The following is a 22,386-nucleotide window of genomic DNA, read 5'->3' as shown; positions in this document are numbered from 1 at the left end:
ACTGTGGTTGCCTCCCTATGAATGGTTATGTCACATCATTATTTTGCACACAAGCCATGATTGTTTTAAATCTAAATGATGTCCTGCTTCTGAGGAACTCTTGGCTACTTTACAGATTATATAATGGACAAAAGCTCTTCAAAAAGCTAGAAGACACTAGGCTTTGCATTTTAATAAGTAAAGTTTAATGGCGTTGTTTTTTGTATTTAAGGGAAGTATTAAAAATGTAATAAAACTTTCAAGCTTAAAGACATGTTAAAATATTAAAAAAATTAAAAGCATCCTATGTGCAGGAGAGGGAAATTTATCTTTTGCACATTGGAAGTTAGAATCTGACTTACCTAAGTTAAAAATAAGATTAGTTCCAGGATAAAATCATGGGGGTCTAACAAACATGGGCAGTACTAAGGAAGGGAAGGAAAAGGAAAGGAGAAAGGGAAAGAAGGCTGGGATTCATCTGGTGCTACGACCAGGTGATGAACCCAATAAAAGAGACAACAGGAATACAGCTGGGCATGGGACAGATCTTGACACTCCAAACTGCACTGGGACTTCAACTAGAAGAAAGCAGAATTTTCTACAAATATACAAGTAAGCCATCTTTTGAATCAGAGAAACACATAAGTAATAGCCAAGAGTCAGAAAAAGAGGCCCAGCAACACAGCTAGATTAAAATGCAAGACAGCATAACTGAAATGGGTGAGCCACAAATGAGGAATTTAATTTGTGAGACATAAGGAAGAATCTATTTCAAGCATTCTTAGAGTTGGTAAAAGACTACAGATAGAAATTTTGGGGCTCCTTCCTAAGGAATTTTAAAACTAAGATTTCTTTCCACATTTGGAAGCATTTCTATTCAGAGACAGAGAAAAGTAACAACCTTTTAATATGCTCTTTCTTTTTTCTTTCTTTAAGGGGCAGGCTTATGGAAAAATTACTTTTAAGCTTCAATGAAGCAGTTCCTCTCCTATACTGACTTAGTACAGTGACTCCTGAACATTTTTCTGCCCTGGCAAACCTAACTGGCTCACTATTGTCAGGAGGGAATCTCACCATGAAGAAAAGAAATTATATGAAATAGTCCCTAAATGATTTGAAAATGGGCAAGCTGTTTCTCCTCCCTCCCAATCAACAATCTAGTATCTTCACCATCAATGGTAGAGGCTAATTGCTTAGATATTTCCTAATCTACCACATACTTGCATCTTGTTTTAAAAATCCACACACAGAATTGCACAGAAAGTAGGTTTCTTAAAAGTAACTGTCTTTCACTCTGAGGGTGCCAAAAATTCAATGCTGTCTTAGAAATCCTATGAGGAAAAGTGACCAAAAAGTGAAATTTTGTATTATAGCATTAGCAGCACCTATACATTATGCCAATCTTACTGATGTGTCTGCAAAATGCAGAGAAAAAAATGCAGTAAATTTACAAGTACAACATATGTCAACCACACAGACTCTTAAGTCCTCAGAAAGAAGTATTATCTAGCCTTAGAGTAATTACATACTTCCTTCTAAGGAAACTGTGTTCTTATCATTACTGATGGTGGAGGGAACAGTATAGTATTTGCCACTCAAACAAGAACTACCATATTATTGGGCTCCATAAACATTTCAAAATGTATTATCCTCAGTGTCTATCTCTCAAGCTCGTAAGTTATATATCCATCCATCCATACCTAAGGTTTGATTTCATTTTACAAGTAACTTTTGTTTCTCCCCAGTCAAGAGAATTCAAATAAGAGCACAAATACAAAAGCAAATGCAATAAGGGATAAAATAGCGGTGAAGGGTATTGTGCTCTGGTGTCAAATGTTCTAGGCCTAAATCCTGTCTCTGCTGCTTCTCAACTGTACAACCCTGGGCAAGTTACCAATGCCCTAAGTCATATGGGCTGGCAGAACTTATTCATAGTGGGTATTTTTTCCTGAGGAATAAATGGCATAATTCATATACAGTCTTATCACAGTGTCTTGGCTCCCCACATTCTACACACAGTAATTTTGCTGTTAGTATTATTATATGTGTGTGTCCAAACCCATGCTTTGAGAAATTCCCACATATGTAAACACCCAAGCGCCACACTCTAAGAGCAAGAAAATGAAATAGTATATTTTTTGCTTCAGTCCCTGATCCTTCACCCTCCAGGATTCAGGTTCAGATGTTAGTGAGACGGAGACCCAGAAGAAAGTCAGAGAAACATTCTCTTATCACAGCAGAATGAGAAAATGTCTTCTATGCCTAACTTAAAAGATGACAAATATGTGCTATTCAATGATCTTCCATAACAACGTTCTGAAGCAACAGCAAATTCCTTTACACCAAAAATGTCACACAAAAGTCAGTTTAAAACCTTTATAAGATTATTCCTTATGAAATACATTGTAAGAACTAGATAAGGAATGATACCATGTACTGTAAATGTCATGCTTAAAAGTGAAAAATTATATTTCTATTAAAATCAAAATCAAAACAACAATGCCCATTACCATCAACCTTTTAAACATTATTCCAGAATAAAAAACAACAGACATAGGGCTTCCCTCGTGGCGCAGTGGTTGAGAGTCCACCTGCCGATGCAGGGGACACGGGTTCGTGCCCCGGTCCGGGAAGATCCCACATGCCACGGAGCGGCTAGGCCCGTGAGCCATGGCCGCTGAGCCTGCACATCCGGAGCCTGTGCTCCGCAACGGGAGAGGCCACAGCAGTGAGAGGCCCGCGTACCACACACACACACAAACCAATACTCAAAGAGAAAAACGTAAAGGAGATTGTTAATCAAATGCTCATAAAATTGATAAGAAAAATACTTAGATTTCCCAATGGATAAGTGGGTAAAGGACACAAACAGAATGTTTAAAAGATAGGAAGCATGGGGATTGATAAGTATATGGGAATATGACAAACCACATAATAACTGAGAAATAAAAATAAAATGTGATACCACGCTTATTACTGAAACAGCAAGCAATTTTTTAAAAAGTAAAAAAAAAAAAAAAAATCAATGCTGGGGAAGACGTTAGGAAATAGTCACATTCACATACTGGTACAATTCTTTGGGACAGCAATTGGCAATTGCGATGAGAAAATAGCTATTCTGAGTTGCTGCCTAAGCATTTTACAGAATGACAACCCTACACAGACCCAGAGTCTGGACATTTAGATAAGGACTCAAATTAGGATTACCACCAGAAGTTCCCACTTTGCTTTTCCTGGGGCACCTTTTAAAATAAGCACTTAGAGTCGAGCCTGTAAAAATTTAAGTGACTGTCATCCCAACCACCTTGCAAGAGGTGCTTCCTACCCTGTACTGTATCTCTTGAACTGGGGAAGAGGACTGCTCTTCCCCCAGCTCACTGTGCACCCCCCCAGCCCCCGGCGACGTTTCTGGGATCTCTAAATAATAAATCTTGTGACTTTACTTCCTTTTTCTGAGTGTATTGAAACTGAGCCTTCAATCAAAATGACCCCAGGGGTTTTCACTTCTCTTGAAAATTGAGGGAGCTACTTGCCAACCCCGAGTGGGTGGCTTGTGCCTCCTCATTCAACAAGTCATAATCTGCATATCTTTAAATTAATATACCAATTAACGCAGGAGGGCAACACAGCAATGATCAAAAACCTAAAATATTTTAACCTTTAACCTAGTAAATTCTAGGTAAATACCAGAAAAACAGAATGCTAAATATCTACCATTAGGAAACTGGTCAAGTACGTGATGACCCATGGGCCAGAATATTACATGTCCAATACAAATATTTATGTAGAGGTTTTTTTTAAGTTTGAAAAGTGGAAAATGCATATACTAGAAAGATAAGCAAAAACTATAGGATATATAAACATGCATGTTATAGAACTATGTATAAAAACAACAAAAAAGATAAATATACCAAAATGCTAATATGTATACCAAGTGTGTTTTATCACCTGCTTTGTCTTTGAAAAATGCAAGAGATCTTAGAAAAGAACTATTGAAACAGCTGTCCAAGGGCTCTAGGCTGAGTAAGAAAATGAGATGATGCAAAATGAACTGTGAATAGGAAGGGGTGGTTAAGAAACTAGAGGGTATCATGGAATAAAGATCAGAGACAGAGATGCACGATCAGATTTCTTGGAAGCACATACTTATTATATTAGCTTACGTTAGCTCTACATGGTTAACTGCTGTCAGGATTGTTCTCCAACAAATCTAACCAGACAAGCTCTTTTCTCTCCTAATAACAAAGCAAATGAACAACAACAACAAAAACCCCTCCAAAAAACTTTCAATAATTTCGCATGTCTCAGAATAAAATCTAAATTCTCAATATGGCTTACTATATGATCGGGCCCTTGCCACCCTTTACAGTATCATCGTAAGATTTTCCAGCTCCCTCACACTGTATAGTTCAAACAAAACATCTTTCTGTCCCTGTAATTCACCATGCTCCCTCCTGCCATCAGGCTCTCAGAGATTCTTCACGTCCTCACCACTACACTCCTTTCCCTCTTCTTCCCCTGGCAAACCTTTATTCATCCTTTTTATCTCTGTGTAGATTATCACCTCCTGCTAGGAGGTCTTTTTTCAGGGCGGGGTGGGGAGAGGGGCTAGCTTGATCTGAATTTATTAAATAAAAGGATGAATTAATACAGATCAAAGATATGACTGGTGCGCTAACAATAACCTACTTAAGACAGACCAGGTCAAACCTCAAGTCTTTCTTATTCTAGAGCTTAAGTTTCTTCCAATAGGTCAAAGTCTTAGCTTCATAGTCCAGGGAAAAGAGAGATGAAAGAAAAGTTATGAATGAAGGGGATTTGGCTAGGCTGCTACTTGTCATATAAGAAGTTAGTTCTGGGCAGTGGGGAGTTACCTTTGGAACAATTTCAGAGAACGGTTAATTCTGATACCTGTGAACAATTTAGTACACGTAGATTGCTCAAGGGAAATCAAGGAAACAAAAAAAAAGCCACCTCAACGTGTTAATAATGTGTTAAGCAGATTAGTCTGCTCCACACTTTAAAAACTGTGATACATTGGGGCTTCCCTGGTGGCGCAGTGGTTGAGAGTCCGCCTGCCGATGCAGGGGACGCGGGTTCGTGCCCCGGTCCGGGAGGATCCCACATGCCACGGAGCGGCTGGGCCCGTGAGCCATGGCCGCTGAGCCTGCGCGTCCGGAGCCTGTGCTCCGCAACGGGAGAGGCCACAACAGTGAGAGGCCCGCGTAATGCAAAAAAACCAAACCAAAACAAAAAAACTGTGATACAAGTGAGGTTCTTAAGAAGCTCATGTTTTACGAAATGTCACTTTGGTTCAACGGCCCCAACTCTGTTAAACACGTTCAGGAACCAGTTGAGACATATGCCCAATACACCCATTTATCTTTTCAATAAACCATGGCCTGATATTCTGAATTTGTTGGAAGTTATTGATGAAATCTAAGTACAGAAATTAAACATACACACACAAACACACAATAAAAGCAGCAAAACTGTAGTTTTTTCTGATCAAAACAATTCGAAGAGTATTTAAAGTACACTGGGATTTAATAGAAAGAGCGTGAGATAAGACTGTCATCAAAAGCCTGTGTTGTTATCTTGGGTAAACGATTAAATGTGTCCTCTGGTAAAAATCTTGTTAAGAACACGTGTTCCACATGGGTATTTTAAAGAATAGATAAAACATGTATATTAAAGCACTTTGTAGGTGCTACATAAATATTGTAAATATTACTCCTATGTCTTGTATAAGAGATTCTCGGTAATTAAAAAGATCAGAAATGGAGATAACTGAACCCATAGTGGTACATAATTCCCCATGTATCTGTCTTCTTTAGTTACACTTCAAATAACTAATTTACAAGGTTTGTTATTTATTTATTCCATGGAAAATATGATTTATCAGTAAAAAATTAGATATCTGAATATTTCAAATGGGTATCTCAAGGCCAAGTATCAAATAAATCTGATGAAATACTCAATACCAGGAAATGTAGTTCTTTACTTTGTGCTATTTTGTTGCCCATAGTCACAGCTCAAAAAAACAAAGTGAACACTTCTGGAAGGCTGAGGGAGTTCAAATGCCTGTCAAATGCTTGCCTCAACAGAAAATAAACTAAGATTTAATGGCTTTTCATCGAGAAAGAAAAGAACAAAACATCACTAAGGAAAAATAAAGATGCCATACACCACAAAAACCACTGGAAGGCCCTTCCTTGCCACCCAAAGCCTCAGTGACGACAACTGCACCTGAGACATTGTATAGTGTAAGAGTAACTGGCACACAGCCACACCCATTTACCAGTTCTATTACTTAGCATCAGATACTCAGCTGCATTTCCTCATACCAATGACAAATAAAGAAAGCCAATAAATGTTTAAAAATAATTTCATCTATCTACAGGCTCTAGTATTTCCTCATGGTATGGCTTTTCTACAATGAGTAAATGAAATCTTTCTTGCTTAACAAAGTATACTTTGATGAAGTGTTATGAGTCTCTTGTCCTGACACTAAATCATAAAAAAAAAGTTGCAGGACATTAAATATAAACTTAGAAACACACTGTAAAGGCTAGTCTCTTTAAAACATAGTAAAAGTAATCAAAGGATGAAGGAGTCACCTGAAACTAGTAAAATATCTTCATATATTAACAATGAGTTGACTATAAACTGATTTAAATTTTAAACATAAATGTCACATATCTAAATTTCTTTACATTTTTCTTCAAAGCAGTTATGTTTGAGTCTTTAAACTCTTATTCCAATGAGGCTGTCATTAGTGAAAACACGTTTGGGGCCCCTCCTTTCAAATATTACTAAGAGCCAGTTTATATGTCACACAAGAAAAAACTCATCTTAAACAAATATATTACTAAATGACATTTTGCCTCATTAAAAATTTCAAATATGAAGATTTTCCCACCACATTTAAAAAGAACATGTTTTAGACTTTGACAACACGTCCAAAAATGTATTTCCCTAAAAATGTGTACTCAAAGGCATCAGGGTTTGAAGTAAGTACATCACCTCCAACAGCGGCTCTTCTGAAGGGAGCAATATTCACTTGGATGTATTTACCCTTAGATGCTTGTTTTAGAATTTTTCCCTATTGTTTCATAAAATCAAACCTCATAAATACATCTCAGGATTATTTCCTTTCAAGGATTATATATTTACACTAAAAGAGGTGAACCACAGTTGATTAAAAAAAAACAACTGTGTTTTCATAAAAATAGATGGATTGCAGCCACTGTTTCTTTTTAAGTACTGTCTAGTCATAAATCACTAAATCATCCTTGATGAGTAAACCAAAGCCTTGTTTCACTAACAGCCAAGGCCACTATACTTCTATAAACCAAGAATCACAGAAAACAAAACCACTCGAGTAATCTTTTGGTTCAAATCAGGACTCCAACTCTAATCACTGTTATTAAATCAAGTCTTCTTCCTTTAAACTAGAGTCATGTGTGTCCATAATTAAAACTGGCGATTAGTCTTAACACTAGCACTGAATGATTACATACATATAATAATTAAAAGCTAAGTTCATTTATTAAGTGTTCTATGAAATGCCACATGCTCTGCTAGATTCTCTGTGTATCCAGATAAAGACATCTAAGATCTAGGAGCTAAAAGTCCAATAGATGAGCAGGAAAATAATATCCTATGTACCCACATGTTTATTGCAACATTATTAAAAATAGCCAAGATGTGGAAACAACCTAAGTATCCATCAATGGGCAAACGGATAAAGAAAATGTGGTGTAAAAAGACCCCGAAGAGCCAAAGCAATCTTGAGAAACAAAAACGGAGCTGGAAGAATCAGGCTCCCGGACTTCAGACTATACTACAAAGCTACAGTAATCAAGACACTATGGTACTGGCAAAAAAAAAAAAAAAACAGAAATATAGATCAATGGAACAGGATAGAAACCCCAGAGATAAACCCATGCACATATGGTCACCTTATCTTTGATAAAGGAGGCAAGAATATACAGTGGAGAAAAGACAGCCTCTTCAATAAGTGGTGCTGGGAAAACTGGACAGCTTATATGTAAAAGAATGAAATTAGAACACTCCCTAACACCATACACAAAAATAAACTCAAAATGGATCAAAGACCTAAATGTAAGGCCAGACACTATCAAACTCTGAGAGGAAAACATAGGCAGAACACTCTATGACATAAATCACAGCAAGATCCTTTTTGACCCAGCTCTTAGAGAAATGGAAATAAAAACAAAAAACAAACAAATGGGACCTAATGAAACTTAAAAGCTTTTGCACAGCAAAGGAAACCATAAACAAGACGAAAAGACAATCCTCAGAATGGGAGAAAATATTTGCAAATGAAGCAACTGACAAAGGATTAATTGCCAAAATTTACAAGCAGCTTATGCAGCTCAATATGAAAAAAACAAACAACCCAATCCAAAAATGGGCAGAAGACCTACATAGACATTTCTCCAAAGAAGATATACAGACTGCCAACAAACACATGAAAGAATGCTCAACATCACTAATCATTAAAGAAATGTAAATCAAAACTACAATGAGATATCATCTCACACCGGTCGGAAGGCCATCATCAAAAAACCTACAAACAATAAATGCTGGAGAGGGTATGGAGAAAAGGGAACCCATATACACTGTTGGTGGGAATGTAAATTGATACAGCCACTACGGAGAACAGTATGGAGGTTCTGTAAAAAACTAAAAATAGAAATACCATATGACCCAGCAATACCACTACTGGGCATATAACCTGAGAAAACCGTAATTCAAAAAGAGTCATGTACCACAATGTTCACTGCAGCTCTATTTACAATAGCCAGGACACGGAAGCAACCTAAGTGTCCATCGACAGATGAATGGATAAAGAAGATGTGGCACATATATACAATGGAATATTATTCAGCCATAAAAAGAAATGAAATTGAGCTATTTGTAGTGAGGTGGATGAGCCTAGAGTCTGCCATACAGAGTGAACTAAGTCAGAAGGAGAAAAACAAATACCAGATGCTAACACATATATATGGAATCTAAAAAGAAATGGTCATGAAGAACCTAGGGGCAAGATGGGAATAAAGACGCAGACCTACTAGAGAATGGACTTGAGGACACGGGGAGGGGGAAGGGTAAGCTGGGACAAAGTGAGAGAGTGGTAGTGTATATATGGCCATATATACACTACCAAATGTAAAACAGATAGCTAGTGGGAAGCAGTCGCACAGCACAGGGAGATTAGCTCGGTGCTTTGTGATCACCTAGAGGGGTGGGATAGGGAGGGTGGGAGGAAGGGAGATGCAAGAGGGCAGAGATATGGGGATATATGTATATGTATAACTGTATGTATATTTATAACTTTGTTATAAAGCAGAAACTAACACACCATTGTAAAGCAATTATACTCCAATAAAAATGTTAAGACAAATAAATAAATAAAAATAAAAGTGATGCATTCTGAACAGCCTAACACTTGTATGAGGCTCTGCTTCAGCAAATCACAATGCCACAGTCATTTCTCCTTAATGACTGAAAGTGATTCAAGAGATGGGTTACCCACCAGAGAAGGCTCTTCATGCTGAAAAATCTGTGCATATAAAAATATATTTAAGACCACAAGTATGAAAATTATCAAGTAGCAAAAGATATGGAAAGACTCAGGAACTGTCACAGCTTGGAGAAGACGAAGGACACAGCAACTATATGTAATGTGGGATCCTAACTGGATTGTGGAACTGAAACGGGATATAAGGGGGAAACTAGAATTTGAAGAAGTCTTTAGTTCGGCTGACAGGAGTATACTAATATTAATTTCCTGGTTTGATCATTGTACTGTGGTTTTGAAAATTATAAACATTATGGGAATCTGAGTGAAGGGTATGTGTGAACTCTCCGTACTATATATTTGAAACTTTTTTGTAAGTTTGAAGTTATTAAAAAAAAAAGGCTTTATTATAGAAAAAATATATATATATTTAATAGCAAAAAAAGAAAATGTGGTGTATATATGTATACACACACACACACACACACACACACACACACACACACACACACACACACTATGGTTGCCAGGGACTAAGAGGGTTGAGGGGAGGGAGAATGGGGAGTGACTGCTGATGAGTACGGGGTTTCTTTTTGCGGTGACGAAATGTTTAAAATTACGTAGTGGTGATGATTGCCCAACTGTGTGAATATACTAAAAACCACTAAATTGTACACTTTTAAAAGGGTAAACTTCATGTGAATTATATCTCAGTAAAGCTGTTTTTTTTTCTTAACTTGCCTAGAGGAATGAGAGTCAGGTTACTGAGATGGGTCTTGAATCAAAAGTAGGAGTTTGCCCTCTATTAACGGCACCCAAAGCCAATGGTAAGCCTATGCAAAATCACAGAGGCATGCCAGAGTAGGAAAATGGTGAGATGGTCAGTGTTGCCGAAGCAAAGGCGAGACATCTTTCTACAGCTGTTACTACACACTGTGATGACTAGTCTTCTATTATTAAACTTAAATGACCAATTGAGAAAGTTATTTTAAGACTTTATTAACCAATATAGGAGGTAATGTGCAGAATGCTCATTTGGCATTCTGAGCTCTCTGGGCAGACTTCGTGGCTTTGCCAGCTCCTAGAGTCTTCTTCACAACTGCCCTTAAAGATACCCTCAGCAATGCGTCATGAGCACACTTTCCTGAGAACAGCCCAGAAAGCACACAAGGCTTACTTGGAACCACATCAATGACGACAGCATCATGAGATTTCCAGAATAAGGCCAGCATCTCTAGCCTCTTACCAAAATGACTTTCAATCTCCTGCTTTAGTTCAGCAATCTTGCAACTACTGTGAACAGTGTAAAAGATTATGAAGAGACTTGTATGACGCTAAGGAAAAAAGGTTTATCTTATAAGTCAGTGGTTTTTTGAAGTGTGGTACCTATATGATGGGGTGGTATATGAAACAGTCATTTAATAATTCCGTATTTCTTTTTTACTGTTATCTTTTGTTTGCTGGTTTTCTAGTTATGGCAGTCAATACTGATTTTCTGTTTATGGTATAATACAAAATTTCCCTTAAGAAAAAAGTCAATAAAAAATATTGAGTAACTAATAGGATAGATCTTACGAAGAAACGCAAAAACCCCAGAGGTGGTATATGAATGCCTTAAGTATAAAAACTTAGTTAATAGAGCACATAAAAGGTTTTATCTAAAAGTTACACAGTCATATTTTAGAGAGATCATTCTGGCAGTAATGTGGAAGAAGGAGGGGATGGGGTAACATACCGGTCGGTGACAAAGAATCCAAATAGGAAGTTATTTCAACAGCCTAGAACAGAGTGCAGCAAACTATGGTCCACTGGCGATATCCTGCCCACATGCTACTTGTGGCCTGTTTTTGTATGACCTGCAAGCTAAAAATGGCTCTTATATTTTTAAAGAGCAGATAAAAACCAAAAGCCAAACAAAACAAGAAAAAAAGAAAAACTTTATGTGGTTTATAAAGCCTAAAATATTTACTACTGCTCCTTTGAAAAACAAGTTTGCTAACCCCAGCTTAGACAACTGATAAAGCTACAAACTGAGTCTGTAATGTAAGGATAAAGTACAAAAAATTTTTTGAGGCAGAATCAACAGGACTTAGTGATTAATCAGATGTATGTGGTTAAGAGAAATGAAGATTGATCTTTAGCCTTCCATTTAAAACTCAAGGTGGATGAAGATACCATTATCCAAGAGAAGGAAACAGAAAAGCCTCTTTTTAAAATTAAATCACTTTTCTTCATTTATAATGAAAAACAAGAATAAATAACAAGCCAAGATTAGATAACAGGCTTACGGTATTATACTGTAATAATACTGGAAGACAAACTTGTTCAAAGACAGACATTTCCCCTCAGAACGTGTATTTTGCCACTAAGGAGAAATGTGTTCTTTTTCCTGTATTAGATTCCTACAATGAAGAGGCTGAAATTTTACTGTAAAACTGCTTATGTACAATTCTAAAAGGTACTCACATTTAAGTCTAACATAACAATAGCCTGTTTTTGCACATCTCCATATCCACTTTCTCAGGAAGTTTCCAAAAAGATTTTTGAAACCTAACTGTCCACACTGAAAAGCCACTTGCTACTACATACTATTGAAAAGAAAAAAGAAAGAAACAACAAGCACCAAATGGAGTCACTTGTGCTAAAATGGAGACTTAATACCTAAACTAACTGCAGTTACAGCCTTCTCCAGGAATGTAATCCTAACCAGTCAGAGTGAAATTTTCTGGTCAGCACCAAAAGGAAGACGAGATAATCTGCCACATAGACAGACCCTGTCCATCCCCCATGGTAGGTTACTTAAGCCTGAAATAACTTCTGTTTATGACTTCCTTGTCTTGCCTTTAAAAACTTTCCATAAATCTAAAAAAAAACGGTACTGATGAACCTAGTGGCAGGGCAGGAGTAAAGACACAGACAGACACAGCGGGGGAAGGGGAAGCTGGGACGAAGTGAGAGAGTAGCACTGACATATATACACTACCAAATGTAAAATGGATGGCTAGAGGGAAGCTGCTGAATAGCACAGGGAGATCAGCTCAATGCTTTGTGACAGCCTAGAGGGGTGGGACAGGGAGGGTGGGAGGGAGACGCAAGAGGGAAGAGATATGGGGATATATGTATACATATTGTAAGGCCAACTGGCCCGAGGCAGGGGAACACAATCAGATTCACAGTTTGCAACAGACCGAAATTCTCCGGACCACCCAGTTCCAGAAACTGACCTGGGGACTTTGAACCCAGCCCAGCCTTCCCGCCTTTCGAGGGGCGGGACTAACGGTCCCCCAGGATACCCGAAAAGACCACCAAATAAGGAATACCCTGCGCCCTCCCAGATTCACCACAGCCCTTTCCCTTCTTCCCCTATAAAATCTTGCCCAACCCTCGCCCGGGTGCGACTTCTCTGGTCCCCTTTCTCTCGGACCAGTGAACCTCGCCCGGGAGCACTCCCTAATAAAGCTCACTTGAAGCTTTCCTCTGTTTCGTGGTGCCGTTTGTTAAGATCCGACCTTACACATATAGCTGATTCACTTTGCTGTACAGCAGAAACTAACACAACATTGTAAAGCAATTATACTCCAATAAAGATGTGGAAAACAAAAACAAAAACTTTCCCTTTCCATAATCCTTTGGAGCTCCTCTCTACTTGTTAGATGGGATGCTGTCCGATTCATGAATTGTTCAAATAAAGCCAATTAGATCTTTACAATTTACTCGGTTGAATTTTTGTTATATAACACAGGTAAAGGATATGAATGTACATTATGATCCACATCATACAAATAAAGAAATCCTCTCAAAACAGCTGCCAGAAAGTAGAAATAGGACTTTATAATGCAGGGAAAACTGCAAATGACCAAATGTCTATTATTTTAGACATCACTAATGATATCAGCCCTCAGACATGAAGAAACAAAGAGGTGTTTCAGCAAATTCCAGTGTTTGTTGTACCCTATTATGTACAAGTACTCACTGTGCTAGCAGGTACAAAGAATAAGAAGTAGTACCTGACCACCTAGAGGGGTGGGATAGGGAGGGTAGGAGGGAGGGAGACACAAGAGAGAAGAGATATGGGAACATATGTATATGTATACCTGATTCACTCTGTTATAAAGCAGAAACTAACACACCATTGTAAAGCAATTATACCCCAATAAAGATGTTAAAAAAAAAAAAAAAAGTAGTAGTACCTGATCACAAGGAAGCCAGAATTTGGTTGAAGAAAGACTGAGGATACATCTATAGTAAAAAAACAGACTCTGATAAGTGCTCTAGAAGTACGAAGTCCTAAAATGTCTGATTCTGAAGTATAGAACTAAGGAAGGCTCTCATAAAAGGTGCTGCCATCAGAGTTAGACCTTGAAGGAAGAATGCAATGTTGAATGAGGAAGAAATACTTTGGGCAGATGGGGAAAGCTGCACAAAGATAAAGAAGTGGGAGGTATTTAAAGACCTAAATAATTGAAAATGATTTTTTGGGGGGCGGGGGAACATTTAAGTGGGGAGTGTTCAGAATTTTTAATTTTACTTAATTATCACCGAGAGGCTTGGGCAGCTTAAGATCAATAAGAAGACAATAAGAAATTCAAGGTTGGAGAGCCATTTGGCTGGGTAATGACGCAGTTAATCGAGAAAGAGATTATGAGAAAAATATGTATTGGCCAAAAAGCTCTTTCGACTTTTTCCATAAAATCTTACCAAAAAACCCAAACGAACATTTTAGCCAACCCAACATAGGAAGGGGAAAATGTTGAATTTAAAATTTTAAATAAGTTGAGATTGAGGTGTTTGAAGCATCAATAAAAAGTTATCTGTGCATTATCTTAGTACTCTGACTTATAATATCTACTCTGAGGCTTTTTATATTTACTTCTTAGGTCTGATCACACAAATCTCCAGTTAAGTTAGGTTCTATACAATATGTACCTAATATAAATAAGATTTAGCAAGCACTGGTTCTCTTCACTCAGGAGGAAAAAGAAACCTACATAGCAAAGTAAAACAAGTCAGGAACATGTACTGACTTGTACTTCTGCCACTTAGGTAGCCATTTCCTTGTATGTCAACACCATTGTTCACAGCCCTGCAATTTCTTAAAAGAGCCAGCTAATGTGATGAAAACATTAGCACAATGTAACCCAACTTCCCTGTATACCACTTATCAAAGAAAAGGAGTGACCGAAAGATGAAATTCCTTTAAAGAATTCACTTAATATGCTTCAATGTGGGTGATTTCATGTACTAAAAAAAACTTTGCAAACTCAATGTGAAAAGTATCACTTTCATATGCAATTCTTTTCTTATTTAGCTTTATGTTAATAAAGTTTAACTTCTTTTCTAATAGAATAATTATTTACTAGAAATTAAACTCCTAGAATGCTATATTCTTGAATTATTTTTAAAACTTCAAAATAATCCTAGCCAAAAACTACCTACCCTCTAAACATATATACAAGATGCTTTAAGAAAAAAAAAATCTATCTCTAATATACTTACTTGATTTTAAGTCATGATAATCACAGCAGGCAAAGAGTATATTCCTCCAGTTAGTGCTAATCCAATGAAGACATTCACTAATATACACATGGATAAGAGGAATAACAAAGTGGTATTCACAGGGTTCTTTAAATAAGACACTAGATTTTAGAGGAACTTTATTTGAATTCCTTGATTTCTGCCACAGTCCATCTGTTTGCACCAGTTTGGAAAGCACTCAATAGGTTATTTCCAAAGAGCAAATAGCAGGTCAAGTTTGTAACATGTGACTTACTAATTTTATTTAAACAGCACACAGTGAGTGAGAAATTAGATCCCCCACGGGACACTGGAGAAAGCCTGAAGTTTTCATCTTCAAAGAAAAAACATCAAAAGGTAATATTAATTTGAAATTTTCTCAATTATACATTAGAACCAAAAGTAAATTTTAGCATATATTAGATTTCTAAAATTAAAGTTTGAGATTTAAGTTAAAAAAAAGAATAGTTATCCGTGTTCAACATGGGCTAGCTGCTTTATCTCAAATGTGGCAAACCACTAGATTTGAATATATGATTAAAAAAAAATTAGCCTTACTTTAAAAATGGTTTACTAGTAAACATTTGGGATATGTCTATACTATGCCTATGTCATAGTCCCCATCTACTAAAGAACACTAGACTAAGGCTCAGATTCAAGTTCTAGTTCTGGTCATTTTTAGATATGCATCCTTTTGCCTTTGTCTGAGCCCATCTGTAAAATGGAGGAGTTGATATCGATCTCTTCTGAATTTCCTTTTATCTTAAAAACTATGAAATTTGTTAAACCAAGGTTGGCATTTCCTCAGTGCTGAGATAAGGTTTCCTTCATTCCTCCTGCCCCCTCACCACCACTTTTAAAAAAGCAAGTTCTTAGATTTGCTTGTGATCCAAGTGTTATATTAATTTTCCATAATTATTTTGAAACAGGAAAATGATGTTCAAGCTATTACTCAGTCTGCTCCTCCTGTTGGTTGGTGACACTTTGCAGTCAACTCCAACACTGACGACCTCAAATTCTATGACAGCTTCTAAGCAGATCAGCACAAATTCTGAGACAACCCCAAATTCCAAGACAACTCCAGAGCTCCAAACATCTCTGGATCCCAAGACAACTTCAAATCCCAGGACAACTCCAGAGCTCCAAACATCTCTGGATCCCAAGACAACTTCAAATCCCAAGACAACTCCAGACCTCCAAGCATCTCTGGATCTCAAGACAACTTCAAATCCCAAGACAACTTCAAATCTCAAGACAATTAAGTGTACAGAAGTGGTCCCAAAGACAGCCACAACCACGAACACGGAAAGCGGCGGCACCACAATGAATGCAGTGGACAGCACTCACTTTCTTTTCTATGTAATATTTTTGATGTTTTGTGTACACTCAAGCTGAAGTGCACTTGGACTGTTTGCATTGCTATCTCAGTTCACTATATCTGCTGAATGACAAGCACACTAGGAAAATTAAATTTATTTCAACTTACTTCTGAGTTAATTATCATATCCTAGTTCAATCTGGTTGTTTGCAAATTTTAATTGTGTAAGCTTAATTATTACCTTAATATGACGGTTTCCTTCCTTATAAATGCTAAAAAAGGCAAAATACCACATGTTTGCCTTTTAAATGTTTGCAAAACTGAGTTGAAACTCAGGTTTTTACATTAAAGGTGTAACAGAAGAAATTATGTTGGCAACGTTTAACCAAAGTATGCTTCTGTCTGTGTGTGTGTGTGTGTGTGTGTGTGTGTGTAACGGATAGGGGGTTGGGGATGGGGACTGAGGAGTGGCCTGTGTTGTTTTTGTATTTATTTTATTTTTTATTAAATAGACAAAAGGATAAACTACAGTGCTCTACAACAGGGGTCCCCAACCCCTAGGCCTGTTAGGAACCGGGCCGCACAGCAGGAGGTGAGTGGTAGGCAAGCGAGGGAAGCTTCATCTGCCGCTCCCCATCACCCGCATTACTGCCTGAACCATCACTCACATTACCACCTGAACCATTCCTCCTCCCCACCCCCGCCGGGTCTGTGGAAAAATTGTTCTTCCACAAAACCGGTCCCTGGTGCCCGCTGCTGTACAAAACAATACATCTATCTGTGTCACCATATTCCATGAATGTGTGATAGTAATACGTTGTTACAGTAAAAAAGGTTCCAATTCGGCTAACCTTTGGAATGCAGACTACAGCTGCTCCAATGACAAAATTATTTTAGAGTAAACTTTTGTCCTTTATTGCAAAAGGTCATTTGTAAATCTGATGCCTAGAATTCAGAATTCTTCCCTACAGAAATATGTCCCATAACTACTGGTAAGATTTTCATGCTGGTCTACAAAGACTGATTTAACCTAAAAACCTAGTGTGTAATTTTAACAGTGATAATAAACACGTTATCTTTTTAATAATCATGTTATTAATAGTGCAGTTGTTAAGGTTTGAAACCCAACTCTGATTCTTACTAGTTGTACCACCATGAATTAAATACCTGACCAGTGAGACTCCCAAACAAACCAGTAATAAACTGACTATGAATGAATCACTTGGGGTGTCTGTTAGATATACAGATTAGGCTCTACCCTGAAATTTTGATTTGGCAGCCCAGGTAGGGCCTTGGGATATATACATTTGCTTGCTTTAATTTCCCAGGTCATTCTGATTGATACCTACATTTGTGAATGACTAACAATTTCTCTAAATTTCAGTTTACACACAAGTCAATCACTGGTAATAATAATAGCTCAGCAGGTTACTTTAAGGGTTAAATGAAAAAGTATATAATATGCACAGTTTGCCTGATGCAGAGAAAGCACTCAGTAAGTTTTAGCTACTACTGACACCCAAAAGGCAACTGCCAGGTATCACAATATTCCTAAGAGGAAGACTCTTCATTGTACTTCCAGGTTTTATATTTTTAATTACTCTGACAAAAATAATATGTGCCCCTGGCAACAAGTCAAACAACAGAGATATATAATAGAAATACTATAATTGATCCTCTACCTGCTCCAATCATACTCCCCTGAGATAAGCAATGTGAACAGTTTAATGTGTATACTTTCACACACTTCACAGTCTATACATATCATATGCCTGTGCACATACACACCCACATTCCTCTGCACCTTGCATGATAAATGTCAGAGCCAGCCTTCTGGATCTTTTTAAAGGTGCATTAGAGGACTTCTGTTACTTTCTCCTGCTCAGAATCCATTTTTCCTCATTCTGATATCGGCAGTCCAATTTCCCTTTGGGAAACCCTGCTCCCATCCCCCCACCCCTTTTAGTTCATGCAGTTCAAGCTGGCTTCACCACTGAGCTCCAGGGATGGGCACATAATTCGGGCACAGACAACCAAGAAATTCCATTCCCCTTGCCATAGCGAAGGCCTCAGAAATTGGCAGGTGACTCAGGCCAATGAGACCAGTACTTTTGCTGTTACTACTGGGAAAGAAGTGTTTTTCCACTGGGTTGTTAAGCTGGGAGAACACAAACCATCACTGGCTGTAGCTTAGGAAGAGCTGCCTGGGAATAAAATCAACACAAAGAAAGTAGAGTCAAGACACAGAGAAGACAAATGTTCTCCAGATGATACTGTTCAAAGCTCTGCACGTCGTCATGCAAGAAGCCAGTCCGTCTCTTGATCTTCTTGGGTACATGTGGCAATTGATATCTTTCCTGGTTCACACAAGTTTAAATTTCATTTCTATCACTTGTAACAAGCAAACTAGACTTAACACATTGCATATTATTCCATAATAGAGATGTATCATTATTTATTCAACAATTTCCTTTTGATACAGTTATATTATTTTCAGTTTTTTGCCACTATAAACAATGCTGCAACAACTGTCCTTATATTTATGGTACTTTAACTATTACAGGCTAGGAGCAAAAGTGTATAGGAGGCAATAGCAGGAAAAGATTAGAAACTAAATTAGGTCAAAATTATGGAACACCCAGCATGCCTGACTTTATATGAACCTGGACTTTATATGGGAACTCTATTTAACAAATGGAGAGAGACAAGATTAGATCTGAACTGGAAACTGCCTCCAGAAGCAACGTTCAGATGACCTGGAAGTAGCCTGTCAATGCAGGGGACACGGGTTCGAGCCCTGGCCCAGGAAGATCCCACATGCCACGGAGCAACTAAGCCCGTGTACCACAACTACTGAGCCTGGGCTCTAGAGCCCGCGAGCCACAACTACCGAAGCCCGCGTGCCACAACTACTGAAGCCTGTGCGCCTAGAGCCCGTGCTCTGCAACGAGAAGCCACTGCAGTGAGAAGCCTGCGCACCGCAATGAAGAGTAGCCCCTGCTCGCTGCAACTAGAGAAAGCCTGTGCGCAGCAACAAAGACCCAATGCAACCATGAATGAATGAATGAATGAATAAATAAATAAATAAAAAGATGACCTGGAAGTAGTTATGTGGGGTTTAGGGAGTAGGAGAATAATGCTGCATTAGTACAGGTTAAAGCTAATAAGAGAGTCTCACTAATGGCAGTGGGAGGGAAATGAATTCAAAAGACATTTCCAAAGTACCGAAAAGTGATATTAAACCATTAAGACTCAATTCAAAAAAATTAAAACACAGGACAGCCCCTGATAAAGGAATAGCACTAGGAGGTTATTCTGAATCACATGACTGCTAGGCTAGGAACAAGTACTTGACTTAGGGGCAGCCAGAAATCTACTGGCTGGCCAGCATATAGCATTAAGGGCTTTGCCAAACAGGTATTTTTAGCTGAACATGTTCTCCTTCTGGAATTGAAGTGTGCAGTGTTGAGGTAATGAAGGACTGACTAGCTGGGGCTAAAACTGAAGAAATACAGAAAGAGAAAAATTATGAGGTAGACTTGAACGTGAAGCCAAGAGAGAATTAGCGCAAGCTGGTTCCAGGACTGACAGACATCTAAGTTCTGTCTACATCCGGGCAGGCCCTGCTCTAATTCATGTTTTTCCTGAGGCCTATCTTCTTGAGAAAGTAAGAATGCCTTCTTTGTAGTAACAGGGCCCTGACTAAAACAGCCTAACTGATGAGCCTAGATCACACAACTAAAATCAGACATGGTGATTGATAATGAGGAGGATAAAAGAAAGAGGGAAGAATTTTAAATGATTAGGGTTTCTAGAGTGAGAAGGGATGGTGATGCTACTGAGAAAGAGAATATGGCGTGAAGAAGAAGTTGATTTGAATATACACTGAATTAAATTTTGGACATTTCAAGTGCGAAATGTCTGTGGAGTATCTGTAAGGAGACTGGAATCCACAGCTCAAAAGACATAAACTAATACATGGTAGTCTAAGCCACAAAAACAAAGGAACATCAAAAAGTCAAACCTAAGTGTTCTCTGACAAAGTTGGCTGAGTTACTACCTTCCCCTGCTTTTGTATACAGTGGAGGAACTGGGCCTCTCTCTACTCTGAGCTATTACGTGCTCATCTGTCCTGGACCGGAAGCTTCACACCAGGTGACAATGAAGGCCAGGAGGCACTCTCGTAGGTCTAAGTAAGAAACTGAAACATCTGAAAGTCTGAAATTAGTAAAGTCGTATCCCAAAACAAAAACAACCAAAAAAGAAAACCTCAAATATACTCTGTACAGAACTTTATAGGTCACAAAATACATTATGGGAGATGTAGGCAGGATAGTTTTTATAAGCATCTCCCCCTCTTTAACATATGAAGAAACAGATTCGTAAAAATTAACTTATCTAAGAAGCAGCAGAGCCGGGAATCCTTAGTACTCTCAAGTCACCATATTAAACACGTTTCTTGGAAATCCCACTGATTTAATACCACAGAGGGTGTCTGCATCAGGCCCATGCTACTTTCCTTTTGGCCTGTATAGTACAGACCACTGCAGAGAACGAACACAATCTTACACTCTGATCCTGAAGAAAAAACTCAGCTTTGAGGTTTTCCAGAAACCTTTCTGACTTGTAAACTAACAAGAATTTAAAGGGGCAGGGGAGAGACATATGTCTATCTACCTCTCTTACCAATGTCTCACTGTTAATTACTTCGACAAAATAGGGAAAATCAAAATACACTGGTGGGGCTTCCCTGGTGGCGCAGTGGTTTGAGAGTCCGCCTGCCGATGCAGGGGACACGGGTTCGTGCCCCGGTCTGGGAAGATCCCACATGCCCCGGAGTGGCTGGGCCCGTGAGCCATGTCTGCTGAGCCTGCGCGTCCGGAGCCTGTGCTCCGCAACGGGAGAGGCCGCAACAGTGAGAGGCCCGCGTACCGAAAAAAAAAAAAAAAAAAACACTGGTGGTGTTAAAGATTGGGGATGGAATACAAATAGGGTTCATCTCAAATGCAAAAGAAAATTAAAATCATCTTAGGCAATTTAGAAACAGCATCTGAGATAAAAGGTAGAAGACTTTCATGGGAAGGTGAAGAGATGTTACTCAGAGTTGTTAAAGAGAGGGGCTAAGGATAAATGCAAGTTTCTATGCCCTCTTGATTCCCTAACACCCCAGTTCTTAGGACTTCTTGGTGTTAACGCTATCTGAATTATCCAATTAACTGAGTTTCCCACCTCCCACCTTCCTTTTTTCACTCCTCTGCCACTACTTCTCAACCTCCATTTATTTCCTATACACTGCCAATTTTTTGCCATTCATGACCATTAAGTCTACTGACATAATTCCTCAATTTATGTTAAATTGAGGTAATTCAGAAAGATTAATTCCCAGAGCCTAGTGGAACAGCAGAACAAGAGTAAACATAGTCCTTGAGATTCCAAAGCCAGTGGTCTCTCTATTATATCACACTGTCCCTAAGGTTCAATTACCATGAGTTTATGTCACACTAAATGAGAAGAAGTAAAACTGACTAACGTCACAGACAAGTTCTCAAAAGGAAGGCAGAATGAGGCAAGAAAGAAAAGACAATGGCAGGGAAAGCAATGCAAGCATTATACCTATTGTGAAGGAGGAGCACTGCCAGAAAGGTTTTCTAGGAACTAGCCTGGACTGAAAGGCAGCATGAACAAATACAATCAATTTTTCAGGCTGTCACCTGTGCCATATCTTTATAGAAATTTCCCATAGTGTCTCTGAATTGTTTGTTAAATCACCCTGATGTTGTCTTACACAGCATATTACCAAAAGTTCTCACTAAGACTCTTTCCGTTTAAAAAAAACTTTGAGTATCATGTGATGGATAGTATTTAATCAGAATACACCAGAAAATAAAAAGTTGTGATTTTTTTTACTCTTGGTAATTAATTCATTGTAACGTGGTATAAAAAAATTGATGTAACAAAGAGAAGCCAATACGAAACAGGTAGTCTGAAAAGCAATTTCTAATGTACTGAGCATCATTTAGGGACA

The 22,386-nt window shown here is 38.2% G+C and overlaps 2 protein-coding genes across 11 annotated transcripts in view; one reads left to right on the top strand and one right to left on the bottom strand.

Annotated features, from left to right (window-relative positions):
* The window catches only part of EVI2A (ecotropic viral integration site 2A), a 39,011-nt gene extending 22,284 nt beyond the window's left edge, over positions 1-16,727 (top strand). The window contains exons 3-4 of the mRNA XM_067714882.1: positions 15,317-15,400; positions 15,973-16,727. The gene's annotated coding sequence lies outside the window, so the exon portion shown is untranslated. The remainder of the gene's footprint in view (positions 1-15,316; positions 15,401-15,972) is intronic.
* Positions 1-22,386, bottom strand: part of NF1 (neurofibromin 1) — a 275,690-nt gene that overhangs the window by 73,031 nt on the left and 180,273 nt on the right. The window contains exon 37 of one of the 10 annotated variants that reach the window (XM_067714880.1): positions 18,028-18,718. The exons of the other annotated variants lie outside the window; for them this stretch is intronic. Within the exon in view, the coding sequence (XP_067570981.1) occupies positions 18,598-18,718 (121 nt within the window). The 3' untranslated portion in view covers positions 18,028-18,597. Of the gene's footprint in view, positions 1-18,027; positions 18,719-22,386 lie in introns of those variants that run through there. 10 annotated transcript variants of the gene reach the window in all.

This window comes from Pseudorca crassidens, chromosome 19 (assembly GCF_039906515.1).
Source record: "Pseudorca crassidens isolate mPseCra1 chromosome 19, mPseCra1.hap1, whole genome shotgun sequence".
NCBI lineage: Eukaryota > Metazoa > Chordata > Mammalia > Artiodactyla > Delphinidae > Pseudorca > Pseudorca crassidens.
Note: the sequence above shows the minus strand (reverse complement) of the source record. Positions and strands in the feature narration are given on the sequence as shown.